Source organism: Balaenoptera physalus (genome assembly GCF_965194825.1).
Source record: "Balaenoptera physalus genome assembly, chromosome: 11".
In the NCBI taxonomy this organism is placed as follows: Eukaryota; Metazoa; Chordata; class Mammalia; order Artiodactyla; family Balaenopteridae; genus Balaenoptera; species Balaenoptera physalus.
The window spans coordinates 110,212,697-110,238,006 of record NC_138896.1 but is presented as its reverse complement, the minus strand read 5'-3'; the positions used below and the strand labels follow the sequence as shown (position 1 = coordinate 110,238,006).

General features: G+C 66.5%; 1 protein-coding gene across 1 annotated transcript in view; it reads left to right on the top strand.

Moving 5' to 3' along the window:
• PLXNA1 (plexin A1) overlaps nt 1–23,012 on the top strand; it is a 46,404-nt gene extending 23,392 nt beyond the window's left edge. The window contains exons 11-32 of the mRNA XM_082413915.1: nt 1,590–1,686; nt 1,755–1,948; nt 2,029–2,180; nt 2,259–2,379; nt 2,643–2,779; nt 4,013–4,180; nt 4,514–4,607; nt 4,774–5,013; nt 5,099–5,242; nt 5,450–5,684; nt 8,040–8,182; nt 9,392–9,648; nt 9,894–9,960; nt 14,934–15,080; nt 15,167–15,326; nt 15,950–16,053; nt 16,244–16,340; nt 16,611–16,801; nt 16,879–17,048; nt 18,290–18,502; nt 18,580–18,730; nt 19,878–23,012. Coding sequence (XP_082270041.1) covers nt 1,590–1,686; nt 1,755–1,948; nt 2,029–2,180; nt 2,259–2,379; nt 2,643–2,779; nt 4,013–4,180; nt 4,514–4,607; nt 4,774–5,013; nt 5,099–5,242; nt 5,450–5,684; nt 8,040–8,182; nt 9,392–9,648; nt 9,894–9,960; nt 14,934–15,080; nt 15,167–15,326; nt 15,950–16,053; nt 16,244–16,340; nt 16,611–16,801; nt 16,879–17,048; nt 18,290–18,502; nt 18,580–18,730; nt 19,878–19,973 — 3,378 coding nt within the window. The 3' untranslated portion in view covers nt 19,974–23,012. The remainder of the gene's footprint in view (nt 1–1,589; nt 1,687–1,754; nt 1,949–2,028; nt 2,181–2,258; nt 2,380–2,642; nt 2,780–4,012; nt 4,181–4,513; nt 4,608–4,773; nt 5,014–5,098; nt 5,243–5,449; nt 5,685–8,039; nt 8,183–9,391; nt 9,649–9,893; nt 9,961–14,933; nt 15,081–15,166; nt 15,327–15,949; nt 16,054–16,243; nt 16,341–16,610; nt 16,802–16,878; nt 17,049–18,289; nt 18,503–18,579; nt 18,731–19,877) is intronic.
• Nucleotides 23,013–25,310: the final 2,298 nt, after the last annotated feature.

The following is a 25,310-nucleotide window of genomic DNA, read 5'->3' as shown; positions in this document are numbered from 1 at the left end:
CCCGAGCGCCGTGTTTCTGCTTTAGCAAAAGGGCTGCACGTAGTCAGGTCTGCCACGCCCTGTTCGGGGGGCACCTCGGGCTCCCAGGCCATGCCAGCCTCTCAGCTGGGCCTGGGTGAGCAGGCTGCAGGGGCCACGCCAGCATTTGGAGGGAGCGTGTCTCAGACGTGGCTTTGCATGCCGTCTTGGGGACCTGGGTGAGGGGGCTGGGGTTGAGGGCGTGGGGGCGTGTCCCTGGGGGCCGAGGTCAGGGTGACAGCACTGGCCCCTTTAAGGCGTCCTGTGTCCAGACACAGAAGCCGTGCGTGGTGGCCAGTGCGTTCCCACGACCCAGACGTGCCAACAGGCAGCCACCTTCGGAGCCTCAGATCTAACTCGTCCCACGGATTAGGGACGGTGGTCTTTGCAGGGCCAGAACCTCCTGGTGGGCGAGGGGAGAGGGCCAGTGGGTGGTCCTGAGGCCGGCTGTGCCTCGCTCCCCCGGCTCGCCCCGTGACTGCCAGCAGGCCTTGGTCTGCCCATCTGTTCAGGAGAGCAGTGGGCTTCCCGGGCTAGCCAAGGCCCTGAGTGGGGAGTGGGTACCTCTGGGCCGTCGGCAAGGCCCCCAGAACCCTGCGGAGGGGCATAAGGTCGGAGGTCAGGGTCCATTGCAGAGGTGGTGGACCCTTGGCCCACCAGCTCTGTCCTGGCAGGGGGGGCTGGGGTCCAGCGGTCAGCACAGTCTCCCAGCCCAGGTCGGCCACTCGGCCGGGCCCCAGGCTCCCCGAGCCTGCCTGCCTGTCTGGTCCTTCTGCCTCCTCTCGGCTCCACCCTCCACCTGCGTCTCGCTCTGGCTCCCCTGGCCTGGCTGCCTGCACCCTCTTCTTCCTTTCTGCGCATCCCTGAGGCCAGCTGTCTCTTGGTTTCTCCCCCATCCCCAAGCCTCTGTCACCTCTGTCCCTGCACCCCCGCCCCCCCAGGCCCACATTTATCTTTTTTGCAGCTCTTGTGTGAAGGGAAAAGAGAGCGTCAGGGAGTTTGATAGGATCCAATTACATTCCTGCAGATAAGATGATGATGAATTGCCCAGGGGTGGAGCGCAGGTCTTCAACTGCAGAAAGTGGGACACAGCTGGGCGTCCGGGGAGGGCTGAGTCCCTGAGCCTAGCCCAGCCTGGGGTCAGGGCTGCCAGGGCACAGGGGACACATGTCTCGCACCTCAGGGCAGTCCCGGAGGGGGGCTCGTTGAGCCCGTTTGGAGTTGAAGCCGAGGTTCACAGAGCAACCCTGACATGTGTCCAAGGGATGCGGGGAGTCCTGGTTTCCTGGCGGGGGCTCACCCTGGAGGCTGTGCCCCCGTAGCTGCTGGAGGTTGGGGGCCGTGGCTGTGCTTGTGCAGAGGGGGACCCGGGTGAGGCAGCAGACGCTTAGCCCCCTCCATAGGCGGGCAGCGCCGTGGGGAGTCTGCCTCCAGATTGGCCCCCAGACCCCGCCCTGCTGAGCCCGGGCCCCCAGCGGCCGGTCCCGCAGGTGGCCACAAGGGACACACAGGCCCTGAGGAGCGGCCCGGGCTCGGGCCGTGTGGCCTGACGGCTCCTCCTGCCGCCGCAGTACTCCTACGAGGGCAACGACGTCAGTGACCTGCCCGTGAACCTGTCCGTGGTGTGGAACGGCCACTTCGTCATCGACAACCCGCAGAACATCCAGGGTAAGCTGGGTGGGGCGGCTGGGGGGCGGGGCCGAGGGCGGCCGCTGACGCCCACCCCCTCCCTGCAGCCCACCTGTACAAGTGCCCGGCCCTGCGGGAGAGCTGCGGTCTCTGCCTCAAGGCCGACCCTCGCTTCGAGTGCGGCTGGTGCGTGGCCGAGCGCCGCTGTTCCCTGCGCCCCCACTGCCCCGCGGACTCGCCCGCTGCCTGGATGCACGCCCGCCACGGCAGCAGCCGCTGCGCCGACCCCAAGATCCTCAAGGTGGGCAGGGCTCCCGGGCCTGGGGGGCGTCGGGGGTTGCTCCGAACGCCCGGCCCGCGTCCCAGCCTCTGCCTCCGCAGCTGTCCCCTGAGACGGGCCCACGGCAGGGGGGCACGCGGCTCACCATCACGGGCGAGAACCTGGGGCTGCGCTTTGAGGACGTGCGGTTGGGCGTGCGCGTGGGCAAGGTGCTGTGCAGCCCCGTGGAGAGCGAGTACATCAGCGCTGAGCAGTGAGTGTGGCCGGCGGGGCGGGGGGAGCCGGCGGGGGCCTGGTGCCCACAGCTGCTGAGGCCCCCCCGTGCCCGCAGGATCGTCTGCGAGATCGGGGACGCCAGCGCCGTGCGGGCCCACGATGCCTTGGTGGAGGTGTGCGTGCGGGACTGCTCCCCCCACTACCGCGCCCTGTCGCCCAAGCGCTTCACCTTTGTGGTAAGCCCGCCCGCCTGGCCCTCTGCTCCCGCCGCCACGGGGGCCCTGCGGGCTCGCTTGGGGGGCTGGCCCGGGCCACGGGCAGCCTCAAGTGATGGGCCCCCGCCCCCTCCCCCGTCGCCGCCGGGGCCTGATGCCGGGGGCCCCCGTGCGCCGTGGGCCCTGCCTGTGGGCGATGTCTCACACCCAGTGAGCGCAGGCCTGGGCCTGGCTGGAGATGCGGGCGCTTCCCTGGAGCTCCAGCAGGTCCCTTCTCCCCCTAGACGCCGACCTTCTACCGTGTGAGTCCTGCCCGAGGGCCCCTTTCGGGGGGCACCTGGATCGGCATCGAGGGTAGCCACCTGAACGCAGGCAGCGACGTGGCTGTGTCTGTCGGCGGCCGGCCCTGCTCCTTCTCCTGGTACGGGGTGTGGACGGACGGGGAGCGGGGACCCCAGGCACAGGCTGCCTTCCCCTTGTGGTGGTTGGTTCAGATGGCTGGTGCCCCCTCCCATCGCCTGGGAAGCTGGAGGGCTGTGGAGAGCTGGGCTAGGGTGATCGCTATGGAAACCTGGAGGCGGAGAAGGTTACCATGGAGACAGGCAGGCTACCCCGGAGCCGGAGGGCAGGGTGGTGGGTGGGGCCTGGGTCTGAGGGGCGGGCACAGCCGCTCTGCCCTGGGTTTTGGGGGAGTCCCGTGGAACATGAGAAGCGCGTTTAGAAAAATTCTTAAGACGGAGAAAGGGAAACTTATCAAAAGCCCGGAGCCCTGAAGTGGATAATTTTAGATTAGGGATGATAATGGAGCGGGCCTTTAAATATTTTCCTGCAGTAATTACCTGTTATCGGACTAATTATTGGTGTTTGCAGCCTGCTGTGCGCGGGCCTGGCAGCTGTGGTGAAGGCACTGAGGGGATGGGGCAGGTGCAGGCGGTGACCGGCGGCTGCCCTGGGGGGGGACCCAGCGCCCCCAGCCCCGCCAGCTCGTTTCACCCACTCACGGCCCAGGCCCACGATTAGCCTGTTTTCAGATCAGGGATGATGGGGGCGGCGGGTGCGTGTGTCGTGTGCCTCCCTCCAGCCCTCCCAGGACATTGAAGCCGTGGGCCCCGCCCGTGGAGGAGCCCCGCCCGTGGAGGGGCCCTGCGGCTGCATCCTGCCCGCCCTCCCCGGGTGACTGATGGGGCCGCTGCAGGGCTGCTCTGAGGCCCCGTGAGCCCTTTCCCGCCCGGCAGGCCTGCTCTCTGCACCCGTGGGCCAGGCTCTTGCAAGCTGGGGCGCGGGCAGGCTTGCCGGTTGACGCTGCCAAGGAGGCGGAGCTGGGGGTGGGGGCCACCTGGGCAGCGAGCTGGTGAGGCAGGACCCGCCCCCCTCAGCCGGGGAGGCAGCCACGCTGAGCCTAGGACGCCTCCCGCCCACGCAGGGCAGCGTCGGGGGAGAGGGCCAGGCTGCGGCCCAGGTAGGCACAGACAGCACCTGGCCCTTCGCAGGGGCTGACGGGGAAGGGGGCCCCGCCTGGAGACAGGCCCGTTGTGGCCTGTGCCATAGGTAGGCAGACGCAGCGGGCGGGCTGGTGACTCGCGCTCAGCCTGTTGGTGGTGGAGCCTGGGCGCTCGGTGGCGTCGGAGGTGAGCTCCAGCACCTGCGTCCTCAGGAGGAATTCCCGGGAGATCCGATGCCTGACGCCCCCCGGGCAGAGCCCCGGCAGTGCCCCCATCGTCATCAACATCAACCGCGCTCAGCTCACCAACCCCGAGGTCAAATACAACTACACCGAGGACCCCACCATCCTGAGGATCGACCCTGAGTGGAGCATCAACAGGTGGGAGCCCGCCCTGAACCCCCCGACCCCCATCCCAGGTTCCCTGAGCCCCCTGATCCCCTTCCTGCCCACGGAGTCCCCCCCGAACCCCGTCCCGCCCGCCCTGAGCCCCTGTCCTGAGCCACCAAAGACCAGCAGCAGGTGTGGGGCTCCTGCACCAGGCCCTCCGTTCCCCCTCCTGTGGTCCTGCCGCCAGACGTGGTGCTGAGAGACTAACCCGCTTGCTGTCTTGCAGCAAGCCGGGTGGTGTGTCTGGTCCCTCCCATTTGTGCCGGGCCGGGGCAGAGGGCCCTGGCACTTCCACCCCTGATTTCCATCTCCCTCATCTTTTAGCGGAGGGACCCTCCTAACGGTCACAGGCACCAACCTGGCCACCGTCCGCGAACCCCGCATCCGGGCCAAGTACGGAGGCGTCGAGAGGGAGAACGTGAGTCCTCACTGGGCCCTGCCCCCCGCAGCTCCTGCCATCCCGGCTGCACTTGGAGGCCCTGGGAGGGGTGGGGGCCGTGTGCAGGCGTGGCCGCAGCCCCGCAGTGTCACAGCCTGGCTTTGCACGGGTCAGCCAGCCCGGTGTCCCTGTCTTGCGTCCCCAGAGCTGCCTAGTGTACAACGACACCACCATGGTGTGCCGGGCCCCGTCGGTGGACAACCCTGCCCGCAGCCCGCCCGAGCTGGGCGAGCGGCCCGACGAGCTGGGCTTTGTCATGGACGACGTCCGGGCCTTGCTGGTGCTCAACGCCTCGACCTTCGTCTACTACCCGGACCCCGTGCTGGAGCCGCTCAGCCCCACCGGCCTCCTGGAGCTGAAGCCCGGCTCGCCCCTCATCCTCAAGGTGGGCTGCTCGGTGGGGCGGGGCTCGTGTGGGGGCCGGCGCGGGGGGCCGGCAAAGCCCCCGCTCACCCCGTGCTGCCCCGCAGGGCCGCAACCTCCTGCCGCCGGCGCCCGGCAACTCTCGGCTCAACTACACGGTGCTCGTCGGCTCCACGCCCTGCGCCCTCACCGTGTCGGAGACGCAGCTGCTCTGCGAGTCGCCCAACCTCACCGGGCAGCACAAGGTCACGGTGCGTCCGCGTGTCCTGGCAGCTCCGGCCCGCTGGGCCCCATGTAGGGCAGCCCCTGCTCCGAGCAAGCCCCAGACTTGCCTCCCACCCAGAGGGAGCCCCTCCCTGGTGCCCCTGGCGGGCCCAGCGTCTGCCCTGGGTGCCGGCGCCCCCACCTCGCCGACCGTGCGGGGCGGGGGCGCCCCCTGAGTGGCCTGCACCCCCCAGGTCCGGGCCGGCGGCTTCGAGTTCTCGCCGGGGGTGCTGCAGGTGTACTCGGACAGCCTGCTGACGCTGCCCGCCATCGTGGGCATCGGCGGGGGCGGGGGCCTCCTGCTGCTGGTCATCGTGGCCGTGCTCATCGCCTACAAGCGCAAGTCGCGGGACGCCGACCGCACCCTCAAGCGCCTGCAGCTCCAGATGGACAACCTGGAGTCCCGCGTGGCCCTCGAGTGCAAGGAAGGTGGGTGGGAGCCGCGGGGAGGCGTCCAGGGTGGGGGGGGTGCTGGGGGTGCAGAGCTCGCTGAGCTGGGCCTGCGCTGCCTGCCAGCTCCTCTCCCTTTACCACCTTCCGCACGGCCTCGCTGTGCCGGGCTCGGTCCGGGGGTTGAGCAGGGGCCTGACCGGGGGCAATCACGGGGTGTTGCTTGAAGCACAGGCTCTGCCCAGAGAGCCCCCTTTGCGTCCCAGCCTGTCCGTGGGACCCCAGGTGGGCACACGACGTTTCTGTGCCTCCGTCTCCTCCTCTGTGGAACGGACGTAGCACCAGGTGCGGGGACGCTGGGCCTGCCCGCTCCGGGCGGGGGCCGTTTCCCCGGGGGTTGTGGGCCGTGCTCGTCCACGTGCTGGCGCGGCTGGTTCCCTCCGGCGGCCGGTGGGGGGCACTGAGGCAGGGGCCCTGTCTTCAGCCGCCCTGTGCGCACCCAGACCTGGGCCTGGGCTGCCTCTGCTCTCGGGGCGCTCGCTCGGGGGGGTGTGTGTCTCACCCTGGGGTGCACGTGACGCAAACCAGCTCAGGCCGCTTCGGCGGGGAGGCTTCGCCGGGGTCTGGGGCCCAGCCAGGCCCTCACTCCGTTCTCAGGAACCCCCTTCCTCTGCGGCTCCCCCTCCCCGTGGTGCTAGGATGGCCACAGGGGGCAGGCTCGGCGTCCCCACACCTGGTCACATGCCCCCTTCCCCCAAGCCTGCTCCTCCGGGAGCTCCCGACCGAGAGGTGGACCCCAAGGGCAGATGGGGGCGGCCCAGGGAGTGGGAAGGGCAGGGGCCGCAGGCGGCGTTGGAAATCTGGACTGTGGGCCGGCGGGTGGGCAGGAAGGGCCAGGATGGTGGCCTCCAGCTGGAATAGAGCTGTCCCCGGGGACCGATGTGTCCGGGAGACCAGCAGGCCCAAGGCTGGTGCCCGTGGAGCAGATGCTGCCGTAGCCGCCGGTGCTGAGCACTGGGGTCGCGGCTGCTGGGAGGCCAGCGGGTAGGCGCTGAGTGGTGGGCGCCCAGGCCGGGGCCGCGGGGGCCCTGGGGGGTTCAGCTCCTGTGTGCCCCCGTGGGCTCCAGGCAGCAGCCTGCGCCTGTGCTGGCCTCTGTCGAGCCCGGCTGGCCTTTCTGGCTGGCATGAGATGGGCCTCAGGGCTGGGTGCCCCCAGCCAGCTGGAGGCGGGGGGGCTCCACTTGAGCCCCAGCTCACTTGTGCCTCTGGGAGCCCCGTCGGGGTTCAGGGCTGTCACGAGGGGTGAACAGAGCAGCGCGGGTGGCACCTGGCGTGTCAGGTGCCGGGGTGGGGGAGGCCGTGAGTGTCCTGCAGGGTCCGCGAGTGAACGCTGGCAGCCCTGGGGCAGACGACAGGCGTCGTCCCGTTTGGGGACGAGGGCAGGGGGCTGGGCGGGGTCGGAAGCCCTGCCTGGGGGGCCTCGTGCCTAACAGGCCTGGCTCTGGGTGGTCACTAATTCCACTGGCCTGGGGTGTCTGGTCTGCCCGGGACCCCGGCCCGTCTTAAGACAAAGGCCCGTGTCCCAGCGCCCCCTCGGTCCCTGGCAGACTGCGCCCCGAGGGGCTCCGGCACGTGTTGGGGGCTTGGGTGGGAGGCAGCGGCCTGGGCCTTCCTGGGACAAGGACAACCGTCTGCCCGTCCTGTCTGGACTGACCTGTGATGCCTGTATCTGGCAGCGTGTGTGCGGGCCCCCAGGGCCAGCCAGGTGGAGGTGGCCAGACTCCAGGCAGCAGTGCCGGGGGGGAAGGGCCGGCTCCCGTGAAACCTTCCTGGCATCCCCAGTGCCCCTCTGGCTCCTGACCAGACAGCGCATCCTTGGGCTGCTGCAGGGCTCACACCTCACGGCTCTGGAATGTTCTGAAAGCAGCGGAGCCGCCCTGAGCGAGCGGGCGGGCGGGCGTGTCAGGGGCCCCTGGCCTGAGCTGTGAGGGCTGGCTTGTGGGCGTGCAGGGCTCTGCCCCTTCCCAGCCGGCCTCATCCCCGCTCTTCCCCAGTGGCCGGAGCCAGGGGGCCACAGTTGCTCTGGCCCCTGCTGCCCGATCGGGACGTGGAGGCCCCTTTCAGCCCCATCCCGGCACCGCCTCTGCTCTCGTCTTGGTGAATTCTGCAGCAGTTCAGGGGTGGAGGGCTCAGCCTCTGTGTCAGGACTGGGGAAACCGAGGCACAGGAATTTCCTCAAGTTCACCCAGCTGGCGAGTGGCAGAGCCAGGGGCTAGCCCGACCCTGAGTGTGTGTGGGGGGAGTGGGGGGTGCTGGGGGGCCCTGAGTGTGTGTGGGGGGAGTGGGGGGTGCTGGGGGGCGGGGCAGCTGCCGTGACACCTCGTCTGGCCGCAGCCTTTGCGGAGCTGCAGACGGACATCCACGAGCTGACCAACGACCTGGACGGTGCCGGCATCCCGTTCCTTGACTACCGCACGTACGCCATGCGGGTCCTCTTCCCCGGCATCGAGGACCACCCGGTGCTCAAGGAGATGGAGGTGGGCTGCTGGCTGGGGTTCACCGCTGCCTCTGCCTGCGGGGGCTCCTTGGGTGCTGGGGCCGGGCTTGAGCCTGCCGGGAGGGGGGCCGGGTGTGGGGGGCCTCGCCCCAGCAAACCACTCTTAGCCTGGGCTCCCCAGGGCCCAGCTCTGTTTCGTTGGGCCCCTAGTCTACTGCATACCACCTGCAGCTCCTCCGGCCTGGCTCCTGGGTGGGCCCGGGTGCCGAGCTTCACTGGGCCAGGGGGGCTGCTGCCATGCGGGCGCTCCGCTGGGCTCTGCGCGGCTGATGCGGCCCCCGAGCCTGCCGAGGGGAAGCCGCCTGGCACCCACGTCCTCCCGGGCTCCCCAGTAGCCGGCCCGGCGCCCGGGCCCCCCAGCTCGGAACGGGCAGGGGCTCAGCGAGTCTGCTCTGCTGTGCTCTCCGGGGGTGGGGGGGTGTGGCGCATCCTGCACCCCTCGGATGTTGGGGAGCCAGCCCCCTCCCGTGGCTGTGTTGGCGGGACATTCCCTCTCGAGCTGCACCTCAGCGGGCCTTCCTGTCGCGCTGGCTCGGGCCCAGGGCGCCCTGGGCTGCTCGCTGCCTGCTTGTTTGCTGGGATGTCTGCCACGCTGGGGCTTCCCCAGCCGCCATCGGGTGTCTCTCCCAGCGTTGCCGTCTGCCGTGCTGGTCTGACTGTTCTCTTAGCTGTGAGTGTGTGTTCTACCTGGTACCTGTCACCTGTCTCGCCTGGGCTGGGAGCCCTTGTGTCATGCCATGACAAGCCTCGGGGCAGATGAGAGTGAGCAGGGCCCTGGACCCAGCCATACCTGGCATTCCATCCCCGCTTTCCCACCTCCGTGCTGAGTGGCCGCAACACGCTGCTCCCCTCTCTGGACTTGAGTGTCTTCCGTGAAGGGGGAGGGTGGTTTCTGCACTGGTGCTGGCTGTGAGGGACTGTGGACGGGCACTCCTGGTGCCCGCTGGACGAGCTGGGCCGCACACAGGGTGGCTGGAGCAGGCCCTCCTTCTGCACCCGCACGCTGCTGTGCCCCGGGCCTCCGCCTGCTGCGGCTTCTCACGCGGCTGCCAGGCCACACGCATTCTGCTAGGACAGTTGCGGCTCAGGGACCCTCAGGGTGACCTGCCCTTTGTACTGGGCCTAGATGGCCCCTCGGCCAGCAGGGGCCGGTGCTCTCTGAGGTCTGAGCAGGCCCGCGGCCCCCCAGGTGCAGGCTAACGTGGAGAAGTCGCTGACACTGTTCGGGCAGCTGCTGACCAAGAAGCACTTCCTGCTGACCTTCATCCGTACGCTGGAGGCCCAGCGCAGCTTCTCCATGCGGGACCGCGGCAACGTGGCCTCGCTCGTCATGACGGCCCTGCAGGGCGAGATGGAGTACGCCACGGGCGTGCTCAAGCAGCTGCTGTCCGACCTCATCGAGAAGAACCTGGAAAGCAAGAACCACCCGAAGCTGCTGCTGCGGCGGTGAGTCTGCGCCCCGTGCCTGCCCCTGCGACGGCGTGCCCACCGGCGCAGCCCGGGCGCTGCCGCCGCAGTCCTGGGGACCCACCCTGGGGCTGGCCTTGTCTGGGACCCCTCGGCGCAAGGCGACACCTGCTCTGAGGCCGAGGCCTGACCTCTGGCCCTGGGGAGAGTGGGGTGGCGAGGCGATGGTGTGGGCGGGCCTGGCGGTAGGACTGAGGCCGCCCCTGCGTGTGTTCTGTTCCCAGGACTGAGTCGGTGGCAGAGAAGATGCTGACCAACTGGTTCACCTTCCTTCTGTACAAATTCCTCAAGGTGGGCGGGCCCCGGGGGGCCCCGGCGGGGGTGGGGGGCCAGGGGCGGCTGGTGGGGCCTCAGCCGAGAGGCACGAAGGGGCCAGAGCCTCGGCGGGACCGCCCCCGGCTCGCGTCTGTCCTTTAGCTTCTTCCCTGCCCCTTGTGGAGGCTGTCCTGTCCTCACTCAGCCGCCGAGGCAGGGCTGGACACCCGGGTCCGACGTGGGTCCCGCAGCTGCATGTGGCTGAGCTGGGCCGTGCATCCAGGCCCCGGTGGGGCTCGTGCAGTGCCCGTGGCCCAGACCTGAGGTCAGAGGGAGCACCGGGCAGGGGCGTGTGTGTGTCCAGCAGCTGGCCCTGGGCCAGCCTGAGGAGGTGCCCGGGAGGTGGGTCCTGTTGGCCCCGTTGTGAGGATGCGGGCAGCTGCCTGGGCTTCCTCTGTCGTTGCCCAGACAGTTCCTTCTCGGGCTGGGAGAGCCCCTACCCCCAGACACGCCCTGGGGAGCCAGGCTGTCCCCGGACCGGTACAGCCTGCAGGCCGGCTAGTCGTGGGTCCAGGTGGACTTTGTCAGGGCCGTGAGCAGCTAGATGGGCCGCCTGCATTTTAGAACTGGGAGGTCGTCAGACCCAGATGTCTGTCTGGCTTCCCTTGAAAAACCCAAAGGCTTGGCAGCCGGGCCCGGTTCTCACACGGTGGCCCCTGCTTAGCGCTCCACGGTGGACAGGGGAGCGGGCCGTGGAGCCTCGTGACGCAGGCGGCCTGGGTCTGATCTCGGTGGCGGCCGTGTGGCTGTGCAGGCCCAGCTCCCGCAGCGTCCCGAGCCGGGGTGGCGGGCGCTTCCCGTCCTCCGTGCAGGCTGCTGCGCCCGGCCGCCGCGGCTCAGAGTGCTCAGGACGGAGGCCTGGCTGGGCTGAGGGGCGCAGATGGGGAGGGGCGCGGTGTCCACGGGGGCGTGAGAGTGCGGGTGGGGCGGTGAGATGAGAGCGTGGGGAGGGGCAGGAGGTAGCCCGACGGGGACCCAAGGCCCTGAGGCGGGCGCGAGGTCCAGAGAGGAGGGGTCGGGCGGGGTGGGGCTCGCCCAGCGGGTGGTGGCACAGCGACGCCCAGAGTACGACGACGTTGTCGTGCAGGACGGGTGGCAGTAACAGCCGTGCCTCTCCTGTAAAGCGCGCTTGTTTGCAGACCGCGTGACTTGGTCACGTGCTCATTAAGTCGTCTCTGCGGACCTGGGGGAGCGGGCTCAGAGAAGGCCCGCTTTGGCGGCTCTGTCTGAGGACCCGGGCCGGGCACGTGGCCCGTGCAGGACGCAGCCGGCAGAGGCTGAGGGTGCTGTGGCCTCGGGCATTGCCCACAGGACGGGTGGGAGAGTGGAAGGAGGGAGGGAGCCAGGCTTGGCCAAGGGAGCAGGACTGAGGGAAGCCTGGAGGGCAGGGCAGGGTGTTGGGAGCCCGCGGCGGAGCTGCCCCCGGCACCCGTCGTCCCCCGCGGGGTCCCGGCCGAGAGGCTGAGTGGGGTCAGGTGCACACACTCTCGCTGCAGACCAGGAAACGCCAGGCAGGGAGGTGGCATGGCTGGACTGCTGCCCACACGGCTCCAGGAGGGGACCTGGCACTGGCCACTGGGTTCCCTGTGCCACGGGCTGAGCGTGTACGTGTGTTAGACAGACTTTACACTTTAGAGCAGGTTTACGTTTACGGCAAAGTCGAGCGGAAGGTGCAGAGATTTCCCAAATATCCTCTGCCCCCCCTCCACGCCCCCACCAGCGTGGTCCATTTGTCACAGTTGCGGACTCTACACCAACATCAGCATCACACAGAGTCTGTGGTTGGCCCTGGGGCTCACCTGGGTGGTGTGTGTTCTGTGGGTTTGGACAAGTGTGTAACGGCGCGTTTCCATCATGGTGTCGTACAGGTCGTTGTCACTGCCATACAAACCCTCTGTGCTCTACCTGTTCATCCCTCCTCCCCCCAGCCCCTGGCAACCACTGGTCTTTCCACTGCCTCCATGGTTTTGCCGTTTTCAGAATGTCCTACGGTCGGGATCGTGCAGGGTGTAGCCTTTTCGGATTGGTTTCTTTCACCTGGTAGCGCGCGGTTAAGGTTCCCCCAAGCCTCCTCCTGGTTTGGTAGCGCCTTTCTTTTTAGCAGCCCACAAGCCAGTTTTCAACAATGCAGATCCTTTTCATTCCTTGCTCTCTTTAGGAAAAAAGTTAATTAGAAGGGTAATCCATGCTCTCTGTGGTGCCCCTAAACGGCAGGGCTGAGCCCCCCACCCCAAGTTCTGGAGGTAACGACCATCTGTTTGGGTGTGTGTCCCCAGGCTGGTTTCTGCAGTGAAGCAAATATCTCTAAACAGACTATGCTTGTGATGATGAGAAGAAGTCCTAGTGTCGTACGTTTTCCTCAGTGTGGGGTTTTTCCTCTTTGGTGCCGTGCATTTTGCACTGCACCATGCATCCCCCGCTGTGGCCATCTTTGCAAGTCAGGACAGAGACAGGTGTCCCATTCTTTTTAACAGCTGTATAATGTTCCTTAATACGGGCATTCAGGGGAGCTTGATCTTTCCCCGGACAGTCCTGCAGCTGGCATCCTGACCCGGGGACCCCTTTGCTTGCCATGTCCATGCTCAGGTGGGTTTCAGAAGAGTGATGGTGATCAGGCTTATTTTTCGTCTGAATACGTGCTGCCAGGTTGTCGTGCGAGAGAGGCTGCCCCTGTTCATCGTTCTGAGTCTTACCTGCCCAAGCCGTGGACAGGACCTGCCCCCACTGGTCTTTCCATTCTTGCAGACTGCTTGGTGTGTTGGCAGCTGTTTCTTTAATAAGTTGTCACCTTTCGTTTGTCTGATCAACCACTTTTATTTTTATTTTGACTTGTATGTTTTTATCTTGTGCGTGTTTTGGGGGTGGTTATTTCTTTTAGAAGATAAAGAGAATTTTTTTAAGTCTTTGTTGAATTTGTTACAGAATTGTTTCTGTTTTATGTTTTGGTTTTTTGTCCTTGAGGCATGTGGAATCTTAGCTCCCCGACCAGGGATCGAACCCGCACCCCCTGCATTGGAAGGTGAAGTCTTAACTAATGGGCCGCCAGGGAAGTCCCAAGAGAATTTTTAACTTTTCTGTCATTTACAGCTCCTGTGTTATGCTGAGGAATGTTTTCTGTTAGTATATGGTGTGAGGCAGGGATCTCACTTGATTTTCTTTCCCAAATGGAGAAGGGCTTGTTCTAACATTTATCAAACAGCCTGTACTTGTCTCATCTTTGCACTTGGAGATTCACTGGCAGTTTCTGCACATTTCTTCCGGCTGGGCCTGAGACACTGAGGTGGTCCTCCTCCTCCCTGTGCAGGAAATGGGCCCAGCAGGGAAGGGCTGGGTTCTGGGCCTTCCCGTCTCCGAGCCTCTCTGCTCCTTGGTTCCTGCTTCCCAGCATCTGGGCGGGCCCATGGGAGTGGGTCAGAGCCTGCCATCCAGGCCGAGAGTGAACAGCCTGCTCAGCCTGCCTGTTCTGTAAGGACACTTGGCTTTTAAGGACCAGCTGCTTTAGCGGTAGATTGTCTGGGTTCGAATCCTGGCTTCCTGTGATTTGCTGTGTAACCTCACCCTCTGACCTCCTGAGGTGCCCCTTTTCTTCCGAGAGGAGCAAGTCTCGTGGCGTCTGCAGGGAGAGGCAGCTGTTAGTGGCTGTGCCTCTGTCCTAGCTGATGTAACGCAGCCAAGTTTGCAGATGAAACGATTTCAGAGATGGGCATGTTGCTGGAGGGTCTCGGGATGACCTGTGCTCACTGCCGCTCCTTGGCAGCTGTCTCTTTAATTACCGCAGATGCTAACGAGCTGCCTGGAGCATCTGGTTCCGGGCAGGGCCGCTCTTGGTGGGCCAGGGAGCAGGCCGGCAGCTGCCTGCTTGGGCCACACTCACTCCCGAGCTCCGTGGTGGGGGGGGGGCCGAGACGAGAGGGGCCTGTGTCCGGCTGAGGTGGGGACTCAGCAGCAGCTCGGTCACTGCAGTCGGGGCAGCCCTCCGGGGGGGCAGGACGGGAGCCCTCCTTCCACAGCTGTTTGTTAACGGTGTTTGTTGTCCAGCAGCATCTGTAGAGCCCCCCACGCGCCCGCTCCGTGCTGGGCACTGGGGAGGTAGCGGGAGGGGCCAGGCACGCCCTGGCCTGCAGGCAGCTTCCACTCCAGAGGGGAAACGGCAGGGAAGCGAACAAGACCATTTAAGAGGGCTGGCTCTATGTGATGGCAGTGAGGGCCAGGGGGCTCGGCCCGGGGCCCGGGAGAGCCTTTCTGACAAAGGGACGTCAGGTAGGGTCTGGAAGGGGCAGTGAAGACCTGAGGGGGAGAGTTCTCGTTGTAGGGGGAGCAGGTGCAAAGGCCCTGAGGTGGGGACGTGCCCAGTGGCTGCAGTGGGGGTGGGGGGCGGCATGTGGTCAGAGATGGGCAGCGCAGACCTTCCCCGAGTGCCCGGACAGCCGCCCTGCCAGCCTCCTGCCCTGGGTTGGTGCGTCTGCACCTGTGATTGCGTCGGCCACGTGCTCTGGAGGGAGGGGCGGCCCTCTCCTGCAGGCGGGTCCTAGCTGAGGGCGCCCCCCCATCTGATAGATGATGGTCACACCCGTTGTGGTCCCCTGGGCCCTGGGGGTGGCACCGGGGCCTGCGCCTCATCCACATGCAGCACTGGCTGCTTGGGGCAGTGGTCCTACCGAGGCCTGAACTGGGCGAGGCTTCAGGCGGGGTTGACTGGCCTTGGTCCTCCCCGCTTGGTCCCTTTGCTGAGGTTTTTTTCTGGGATTTTCATGCCCATCTCCGTGGGGGGATGGTCTGCCATGAAGTGGTTTTCACGGTCTTCCTTGGACTTTGGAACCAAGGTTCTCAAATTTGGCCATGTTGCCCTTTCTCCGTGCGGGGGCCGGTGTAGATGCTGGGGCCCAGGGCAGTGGCTGGGGCGCAGCCCGGGGGTCCTGCACGGCCTGACGCCGCCCACCTGCCCCCAGGAGTGCGCCGGGGAGCCGCTCTTCATGCTCTACTGCGCCATCAAGCAGCAGATGGAGAAGGGCCCCATCGACGCCATCACGGGCGAGGCGCGCTACTCCCTGAGCGAGGACAAGCTCATCCGCCAGCAGATCGACTACAAGACGCTGGTGAGCGCCGCCTGCCCCGCCCCGCCCCGCCCCGCCCGCCAGCCAGGGAGGAGGAGGGGGCTGACGCCCTGCCCGCCCCCCTGCAGACCCTGAACTGCGTCAACCCCGAGAACGAGAACGCGCCCGAGGTGCCGGTGAAGGGGCTGAACTGCGACACGGTGACGCAGGTCAAGGAGAAGCTGCTGGACGCCGTGTACAAGGGCGTGCCCTACTCCCAGCGGCCCAAGGCCGGGGACATGGACCTGGGTGAGCCCGGCAGGGGCTCTGTCGCGTCGTCCCAGCACTGGGCGCTGGCCGGAGGGTTGGAGGGAAGGGGTGTGTGACCCAGGCTGGGTCTGTCGGCTGCTCCCCGGGGTGGTGGAAGCAGGGTGGCACTGAGAGGGCTGTACCCCTGCCGGTGGGGGCAGGGGTGGGGTCCCCGCGTGCTCTAGGAGGCTGGTGGGCCCTTGGAGCTGGGGGCTCTCGAGATGGCTCACGAGCGGGCCGTGGGCAGGGGCACCTGCCAAGTAGGAAGGGCCAGGGGAGCAGAGCCGGGCTGGACCGGTCTGGTCCCTTGGTGGATGAGGCTGGGGCCGCGATGGAGGGAGGCCTTGAGTGCCAGGCTAGGAGGCCGGCCTGGAGCTCCGGAAGGTGGGCACACCACGTGGGGCTGGGCTGCCCATCGTTGGGCAGGCGGGGGGCTGCCAGAGGGGCTGGGCAGCAGCAGGGGTGTGGAGCTTCTGCTCTGGGCTGGGCCTGTCCCTCTGCTGCCCGGCCTTCACTCAGGGCCCCTGGGACCCTGCCCTCTGGGCCTGTCCAGATGGAGGGAGCAAGCAGCAGGGCAGCACCTGCCGGCCGCCCTGCCCCTCCAGCGCTCCCCTCCTCCTCAGAGTGGCGCCAGGGCCGCATGGCCCGCATCATCCTGCAGGATGAGGACGTCACCACCAAGATCGATAACGACTGGAAGAGGCTGAACACGCTGGCGCACTACCAGGTGACCCCCGACCTGCGGCCGCGGCTCGCGCCCCTCTTCCCACGACGGGGCGCAGGGGTGGGGGCCAAGCTGCAGGAGGAGAGGGCACGGTCACACGTGGGGTCGCCCAGCGTTGGGGGGGAGGCTGAGGCCCAGGTGAGAGACCGGCCGCGGGTGGTGGGTCATGCGTCACCCGGCCCCCTGCCCGTAGGTGACGGATGGGTCCTTGGTGGCCCTGGTGCCCAAGCAGACGTCCGCCTACAATATCTCCAACTCGTCCACCTTCACCAAGTCCCTCAGCAGATACGGTGAGGGCCGGCGGGGCAGAGGGCCGGCAGGGGCAGAGGGCCGGCGGGGGCAACGGGCAGACCACTGACCTGGGCAGAACGCCTCTCTGGGCGCCGCTGTGGCAGCCTGGGATGGCTCGGTTCCAGCCTGTCCCGGGGACACTCGGCCTTTCCCCGGGCAGCACCATCCCCAGAAACCCAGGGAGGTAGGGGCGGACGACCCCAGGGCGCCGGGCGGGGGGGGACGGGGGCGGGGGCGGGACGCAGCAGCTGACGGCGCCGTGCCCGCAGAGAGCATGCTGCGCACCGCCAGCAGCCCCGACAGCCTGCGCTCGCGCACGCCCATGATCACGCCCGACCTGGAGAGCGGCACCAAGCTGTGGCACCTGGTCAAGAACCACGACCACCTGGACCAGCGCGAGGGCGACCGTGGCAGCAAGATGGTTTCCGAGATCTACCTGACGCGGCTGCTGGCCACCAAGGTGGGCGGAGGGAGGGGGCCTGGGCGGGTCACACGGGGCCGGGGCAGCCCCTGGAGCTGTGCCCTGCCTCCCCACAGGGCACGCTGCAGAAGTTCGTGGACGACCTCTTCGAGACCATCTTCAGCACGGCGCACCGGGGCTCGGCCTTGCCGCTGGCCATCAAGTACATGTTCGACTTCCTGGACGAGCAGGCCGACCAGCACCAGATCCACGACGCAGACGTGCGCCACACCTGGAAGAGCAACTGGTACTGGCCTGGGGCGGGGGCGGGGCGGGGCCGAGGTCCCCGCCGGAGCAGGAAGCCTGGGACCTGGGGGGAGCCCGGCTAGGCTGGGGGCTGCAGTGCCGGGAGGCTGGCCCCGTCCACTGCCCCGGGCTGCGGCTGGTCCCTCTCCGTGGGGGCCTCTCTGACTCAGCCATCAGGGGCATCCGCTGACCCACTTGTGGGGCCCCCTCAGATGTGGGTGGCCGGGGTGTGTGTGTGTGCACACGCGTATCCGTGCGCGTCTCTGTGCGTGCACCGCTGCGTGCAGGTGCGTAGGCTTCTGCGTGAGAAACGGGCTCAGTGGGACAGAGGCCCGTCCCACGCTGGCTCCAGCGATGCGGGTGGCAGTGAGAGCAAACACTCCTGGGGCCCTGAGTCCTGTCGCCCTCTCACTGCCAGTCTGGCTTTTGCCTCCGGAGCTGACCGGGCCCCTCGGCAGGGTCTGTCTGGTCCTCACAAGCTCTGTGCCTCTGGCCTTCTCCTCCCCGTGCCCTGAGCCCCCCCCGCGCACTGCTGCTCCGCAAGCCTGGGATGCAGCCCGGATCCTCTCCAAGCGAGCCCACCCTGGGCCTCCAGCTCCACCCGTGCTGCCCACAGCCCCTGAGGGGGTCCACCGGGCACCAAGGGGAGGCAGTGTAGATCAGGACCGTCCAGGGGACCTTTCTGGGATGATAGAAAGTTCTAGGTTTGTGCCATCCACGTGGCCACGTGTGACTAGGAATATGTGACATAACTGGTGCAGCCGAGAACCTGAATCTTTAACTTTTTGATTTAAGTTTAAACAGCGACACGTGGCTAGAGGCTGTTGATAGTCCAGCTGATGGCTGCAGGAGAGGTGGCCTTTTGGGTTGGGGTCAGCTGTAGTGGGGCTGCGTCTTCTGGACCCTTTCCTGGTCTTGTTACCAAGACTCATGGGGAGCCGGCCCGGCCGTGAGCAAGCACTCAGGCCTGGAGGACTGCAGCCGGGCACAGTGGGTGCCCAAGGGCGAGAGAGCCTGTGGGTGTGCACACCCTTCCCTGGGACCGTGGGGGAGGGGCTGGCCAGCAGGAGCAGCCCTCGCTCACGGCCCGGCTCTCTGGGCATGTCTGCTCAGCTGCATGGAAATGCATGGTCACCGTGAAGGCCAGAGCCGGGAGGATGGTGAGGCCACATGTCAGCCGCTTCTCCCCGCTGGCCCGAGGGCTGCCAAGGCCCGTCTGACCATGTGCCCGCCTGCCCGCAGCCTGCCCCTGCGCTTCTGGGTGAACGTGATCAAGAACCCGCAGTTCGTATTCGACATCCACAAGAGCAGCATCACGGACGCCTGCCTGTCGGTGGTGGCCCAGACCTTCATGGACTCCTGCTCCACATCTGAGCACAAGCTGGGCAAGGACTCGCCTTCCAACAAGCTGCTCTACGCCAAGGACATCCCCAACTACAAGAGCTGGGTGGAGAGGTGGGGGCACGGGCCCAGGGCCGGGCGGGGGAGGGGCGGGGACCCAGCTCACATGCCCGCCCGCCCGCCCGCCGCAGGTACTACGCAGACATCGCCAAGATGCCCGCCATCAGCGACCAGGACATGAGCGCGTACCTGGCTGAGCAGTCGCGGCTGCACCTGAGCCAGTTCAACAGCATGAGTGCCCTGCACGAGATCTACTCCTACATCAGCAAGTACAAGGATGAGGTAAGCTCGCCAGCCTCACCGAGCAGGCTCCTGCCCCAGCCCGGGCTGCCTGATGGGTCTGGGCGCGTCTCCAGGGCAGGGCACGGGCCATCCTCGACCCTCGGCACCCGATCTGCTTCTGGAGCCGGGCGTGCGCAGAGCTGGGCCTCCCTGAGACGTCGGGACGGACGACTGACTTGTGGGCTGCACTGGACGGACAGAGCCCAGGGCCGGAGGGGCAAGGCGGGCGCGGCCAGAGCCCAGGCCCTGAGGCCAGAGCGGACCTGGCTGCAGAGGCCTCGAGGCTGAATCGGAGCGTCCTGGGAGGGGAGGGGGAGGCGGGGCCGTCGCTGGGTGTGCAGGCTGCAGGGTCTTGGGCTGCTCCCGAGGGAGACAACCTTTGGGGTTCAGAGACGGAGCCTGACTGCCAGGTGCGGGGGGCGGGGGAGCAGGGGCTGCAGCCGGGCTGCCCGGCTGCAGGGGCCACGTAAGGAGCCTGAGGGCTCAGGCGCCAGCTCTGACTTTTGTGCGGGTTTGAGAGGATGGGGCCGTGAGCGCAGGAGACCTGGCTGCAGGTCAGAGCATGGGGGTTGCAGCTGAGCAGGAGGCCCTTTAGCTGAGACTGGGGGAGGTGGCCCCGGGGGGAGCCCAGAGCAGGGAAGGGGGTGGCCGAGCCCTGGGGCCGATGGGCAGAGGCCGCAGGGCAGGGCGTGGAAGCAGGGCCGCGGAGGACGAGCCGTGACCTGGGGGTGGCGGGCTGCGGTTCTTCCCGAGGGGCTGTGCTGTGAGGGGTGCAGAGACGTGGGGCGATGGGGCTGTGGAGGGAGACGGCAGCACAGCCACGTGCTGGGGGCTGACTGGCCGCCGCGGGAGACTGGGGTGTGAGCACAGAGCCCAGCAGGCCCCGCGGGTGCAGGGGGCGGGCCCTGGTGCTCGGGGACCTCGAGGGCTGGCGGGGACCTGAGACCTGTTTGGGTGGTTTTGGGGGATGAGGGGCGGGTGGAGACCCCAGGGACGCGAGGTCTGGGGGTCCCGGCTCCAGGCCCAGGTCCCTCAGCTGCGAGTGGGAGGGACACAGCGGCCTCAGCCTGGAGCCCACTCTGGACACGGCCGCTGTGTGCGACCCCGAGCCCCGGACAGGCCTGATGCCCCCCTCCCACCTCCGCAGATCCTGACGGCCCTGGAGAAGGACGAGCAGGCACGGCGGCAGCGGCTCCGGAGCAAGTTGGAGCAGGTGGTGGACACCATGGCCCTGAGCAGCTGAGCCGTCGCCCACGGCTGCCTGGCCAGCAGGAGAGTGAGAGGGCCCTCGGGGGCGGTCCCTGTGCAGCGGCCAGAGCTGGGAGGTCCACGGAGGCAGCCTCGCCCCAGCCATGCCAGGTGCCCTGCGCTGTGGGCCGGATGTGCAGTCCTGGTCCCCTCGCCGCCCCTGTCCCCTTCCCGCCTGCGGGGGTCCCGGCTCTTCATTGGTGTGGGTGAGACGGTGCCTGCAGCACCCTCCACGCCCAGAGCTGCTCGCCGTGGGGCTGGGGAGCCCAGGTGTGGCCGGGGGCCTTCTCAGGACAGTGGGTGACTGCTGAGGCCCCCGGGGTGAGGCAGGAGTCCTCCTGTAGGGAGAGGTTGGGCTGCCGAGGCCAGGAGGGCCAGGCCCAGGGGCTGGGAGGGGGTCAGCTGTGCCCGGCTCCCTAGGCAGAGTCTGAGGGCTGGGGCGTGGCTGGCGGCTGGGCGGGGAGACTGAATGCTCAGGGCCCAGCCACGGTGAGCTGAAGTCGGTCCAGGCGTCACCACCCACCTGCCACGTGCCGGCAACCCTACACTCACCAGTGCACCGCCGCTGCCATCCTCCGATTCACCGCGTGCTCTCCGCGGCCGAGGCCAGAGCGCCACGTCGACCTCGCCCAGAGAGAGGCCCCCGGCTCCCTCCCATGGAGGGGCTGCAGGACGGCTCCACGCAGGGCCCAAGTGACTTCCAGAAGGACTCGGATCCCGTTCCGTCCTCAGGGCTGTGCCTCTGGGAGCCGCTGGGGCCTGGGGCTCCGGGTCATGCGTGCACGTTCCCCTTATTTATTCCCCCCACCGCGCCCGCCCCCGTCCCGGGCTGAGCTCTCGGCCGTGGAGGTTCCGGGAGCAGCCCCGAGCGCCCTGCTCCCCCCTCCCCGGCCCCGACCCGCCTTCCAGCGGCGTCAGTCTGGCCCCTCAGCAGCGTGCTGGCCCCTAGGAGCGGGGGGACATCTGGGGGCTGTTGCTCGTCTTTTAGGGGAGCAAGGGGGTCCTACTGTACTCTGCTTGGGCAGCGGGGCCGTGGGGGCCTCGGACCACACCCACTGGCCTGGCCAGGAGCAGGACACGGTGACCAGGGGGCCTACAGAGCCGGTCTGCCCGTCCTGCTCTCAGCGAGCAAAAGAACGCGTTTTTAATTAAAAAATCTGTACATATATATCCATATATATATATATATATATATATATATGTGGCTCTAGCCTGTCTCCAGCCCCAGTGGGGTCCTGTACAGTTACCTGGAGGAGGAGAAATTTTACACTTTAGAATAAGAGAATTAAGGGAGCCGGAAAGCAATACCAAATGGTCGTGGAGAAAGTGGCCAGAGCTTCCCCGCTGGAGCACCCCCGAGGCCTCCGCCCTCGACCTGCGGGTCGTCCTGTTTTCGTTTTGACGTGAGAAGGAGAGGACTTCTCGGGCCGAGAGCTTCCCGGACGCGGGCCGTGGATTCCTGCATGACTGTGCTAGCGTTTAGTCTGACTTGATCTTTTTAAAACTGCAAGTGTTGAATACTAGAGGTTGTTAGGCCTTTTTTTCATGTTTTTTAATTAATCAGTCACTTGTGAAGGCAGTGGCCTGTCCCCTTTTCAATTCACTTTTTCGACGGTACTACAGATTCCCGCGGACTTTCAGGGACAGCTAGCTGTGGCCGGCCCCGCGCCCCCGGCCGCCCGTCTTGGGTCCCCCCCCCCCAAGCAGCGTGAGCCAGACCGCACACCACCATCAGCCAAGGAGCTGCTCCCTCGCGGGAGGAGGGGTGAAACCCGCCACCTCCTGACTCAGGGAGCTCCTGGAACTGGGGTGAAGGGGTCCCTGGGCCCCGTGGGCACTGAGCAGGGCTCGGGCCCCCCACGCGGTGGGTGTCCAGCAGGAGCTCAGGCCGGGCGGGCGCCGGCCGGGGCCGGGTTCCGTCCGGGTTCCGTCCGGGTGCAGGTCTCGCTCCCCCGAGTCTTCCCTGAAGCTGCTTCTGATCGAAGCCCCCGTTCTTCCAGCCCCGCTCGGGTCAGGGGGCTCCTCGGCCGCTGCGCCGCCGTCTTCAGAATCCAGTCCCAGCCCCCGTTCCTCGGGCCTCCCCGGCCCCGTGCTTGCCCCGCGGGCGGCGGGCTGGGTGGTGGTGACGCAGGAGGGGAGCCGGCCCTGCGGGCGCGAGGCCTCGTGGAGCGCGTGCGCGGGTCAGGTGCAAGCACTTTAGCGCCGTCTGTTTACACACAAGCCGATCGCTGACCTACGCCTGCAGTCCAGTCCGCAGCACGGCCGCCCCTTCCTCTCCCCGGGCTGGAGTCAGGCCAAGTCCTCCTCCTCACTCGTCTCCATGGTCCTGCTGGCCCTACTGCGCCTTCGGCACTGGGCCCAGGCACCCGCCGTCACCTCCCCGTCCTCCTGCCGGGCACTCGGACCCCAAGCTCCGGCTCTGGCCTGAGGGTGGCCGGAGTGTGGTGTGGGAGCGCTGCTCTGTGCAGGTGGGTGGCCCCCAAGGCCCCTCTGCAGCCCCAGGGCCGGGGGTCTGGGCCGTGGTGTGGGGTGGTGTGCCAGGATGCCTGCCGCCCCGGGCCCCCTCCCGCCCTCGCCCGCACGCGTCTCAGGAGCGCCAGGGACGGCTCGGCCTCGGTCGGGAGCCTGGCCTCTCCACATACCTCGAGCTTGCCCGCACTCCCCGACCCGGGCCCCAGGCCCACGGGAGAGGCCCCCCCCGCCCTCCCCGCTTTGCCCTTGCTGAGCGAGCCCCGCCAGTGCTGGAGCTGAGGGCTCACGCCGTTGGTGCTACACAAGCTAGAATAGATATATTTAGAGAGAGAGATATTTTTAAGACGAAGCCCACGATTAGCTGTCCTTTGACGCCGCAAACCCCCACCCAAAAGAAGAGCGATCGCTCGGCAGCCTGAGCGGCCCCTCTGCCGCCGCCTCTCCCGGGGGCGGTGTGGCTCGCAGGCTGTGTAAATACACGGCCATTTCCTATTTTACTGTCTCAGATTTAGTACTTGTAAATAAACACACATTAAGGAGAGAATAAACATTTTTGCTAAAACTCGAGGCTCTGGGTTCTCCTTACTCAGCGGTGGGGTGGGGGTGGGGTGCTGGGTTGGGGCCACGCGGCCCGCAGAACTGCAGGCCCATCCATCCATCCCATGAAGGTTTTGGCAGGTGGTTTCCTGCCCTGACGGAGAAGGTGTCGGTGCAGCCTCTCCCAGGGTGTGGCTCTGGGCAGCACCCCATCTGTCCCTGGGCTGTTTCCTCCAGGGCCCAAAAGGGACAGCCATTCCTGCCCCGGGGGGCGTGGGTATCAGAGGTGACAACCGGGAGAGGCAGGCCTGGGTCTGGACGGGATGAGCGTGATGGATCCCAAAGGGCGACCTGCACGTCTGCCTGTGCCTGATCCGCAGGCGGACGCAAGCAGCTACAGTGATGGGGCTGACGGCCCACTCGTGGTTCAGCCACTGTTGTGGCCAGTGAACTTGTGTGGACCTCACAGTGACCCAGACAAACAGGAAGCTGAGGGGCACGGTGGGGAGTGGCCTCGCGGGACTGAAAGCAGGCCACCACCTCCCAGGAGAGAGGTCCCCAGAGAAGCCCAGCGGCACTCCAGCCTGCCTTCCTGCAGTATCTCCGACCCAAGAGCTCTGACAGTGGACCATAAATCATCATCAGTACCTCCGGCTCCAAAATGGGCCCATCCTGACAGCCAGGGCTGCAGGCGGTGAGCTCAGCGCCAGGCTCAATTACTAAAGGAATCAGTGTAATCAGCATGAAATTGCATCGGAAACAAATTTAGCAAACACGGACCTGTTTGGGGTGTGACGCAGCCTGTCCCCACAGCTCTGTCCCCTCCGGCTTTCCGGCACAATCAGCCCTGCCTCAATTACCCTCATTAGGCTGCGGAGGGCCCCAGCCCCACCAGCCTGAGAGCAGGCGCCGTCTCTGGGCGCAATCAGCGCTCTCGGTGATCAAGCGTGATTATGCAGGGAGCGCGACGCGGCAGCGAGGGTGGTGCCTTCTGATTGCCGTGCACGTGGGCTCATCCCGGCTGTTAGCCATCGGCTGTCAAGGCCGGGGCTCGCCAGCCGCTCTGGGCAGGGCACGGGGCGGGAGCGTCCGGGCGGCGGCGGTGAGGCTGGCTGACGGTCCAGCATGTTGGGCTGAGCCCTTCTGGGTGCCAAGCTCTGCGCTAAGCCCTGGTGATGGGGTGGCTGGTGGAGCAGGGATAAAATAACAGGCAAGGCTGGGTAGCACCCAGGTGACTGCAGAAGGGGCAAGTGGCGGCAGCCAGCTGGACAGACAGGGAGAGCCATCTGGGGAGGGGCAGTAGCGTGGAGACCCGAGAGGGAACAGTGTCCCCTGGGCGGGGACGACCCAGGCGTGCTCCATCAGGGAGCACAGCCTGGGGCGGGGGGCAGCGTGCGAGGCCAAGGATCGTCCACGCTGAGAGGGGGCCTCAGGCCCAAGAGAAGCAGAGGCTGTTCTAGGCTCCTTGGGAAGCAAGGAGGGCAGGCTCTGATTCGCATTTGGAGGCTGTGTGTCTCCAGGGGCCTTGGCCCTGCTGTACCCCTCTGGGCCCTTCTGGAGACCCTGTAGCCTGTCAGGTGATGTTGCTTCATGGCATGTGTGGCATTTCTGAAAACGGCTGGGTGGGGCCTTGGGACTCGTTCTGACCATGGGGGTGTCAGTGGGAGATGCTCGGGTCACATCTGCGCTGGACATCTCGCTCCTGGAGTGAGGGTTCCAGAGAGCAGGGCCGCCAGCCAGCATGCATTGGGGGCATGGCGTGAGCTTGTGCAGGACATAGACATTTGGAGAACTGTTGTTTCTGCAGCACAGCCCAGACCACGCCGACTATTACAAGCTGGTAGCATTCAGGACACAGGAGGACCTGGGGACAGAGCTGTCTGTCCACCAGCTCGCTTGGGGTCTAATTATTTAATTTGAGAAATCGGCTATTCAGGCATCATTGCTGTGCCCAGCTGAAGACCCGCCCCCCCCCCCAGCACGTGTTCCTTGCTGGGTGCCCAGCTCTCAAACATCTCCCTGTTTACTTTTAGTGGATAAACACTTTTTCCTTATATAACCCCGTGACATTGTCAAAGTTAGTATTTGCATATTCAAATCTCCTCAATTGTCTCAAAACTGCGTTTATCCAGGTGGTTTGCTGAATGAGGCCCCTTGGCTTTGTGTCCTCCTGTCTAGAGCCCTGGGTCCGAGGCTCTGGTTACCGCCCTCCTTGGCCCTTGAGACCTCGGCTGGCGGCCCCGCCCCCACCCCGGGCGGCCTCTCCCTTCGCGGGTCCTTCAAGCCGCCTCCTCTAAACACGCTTGTCCAGTTTTAACTCGAA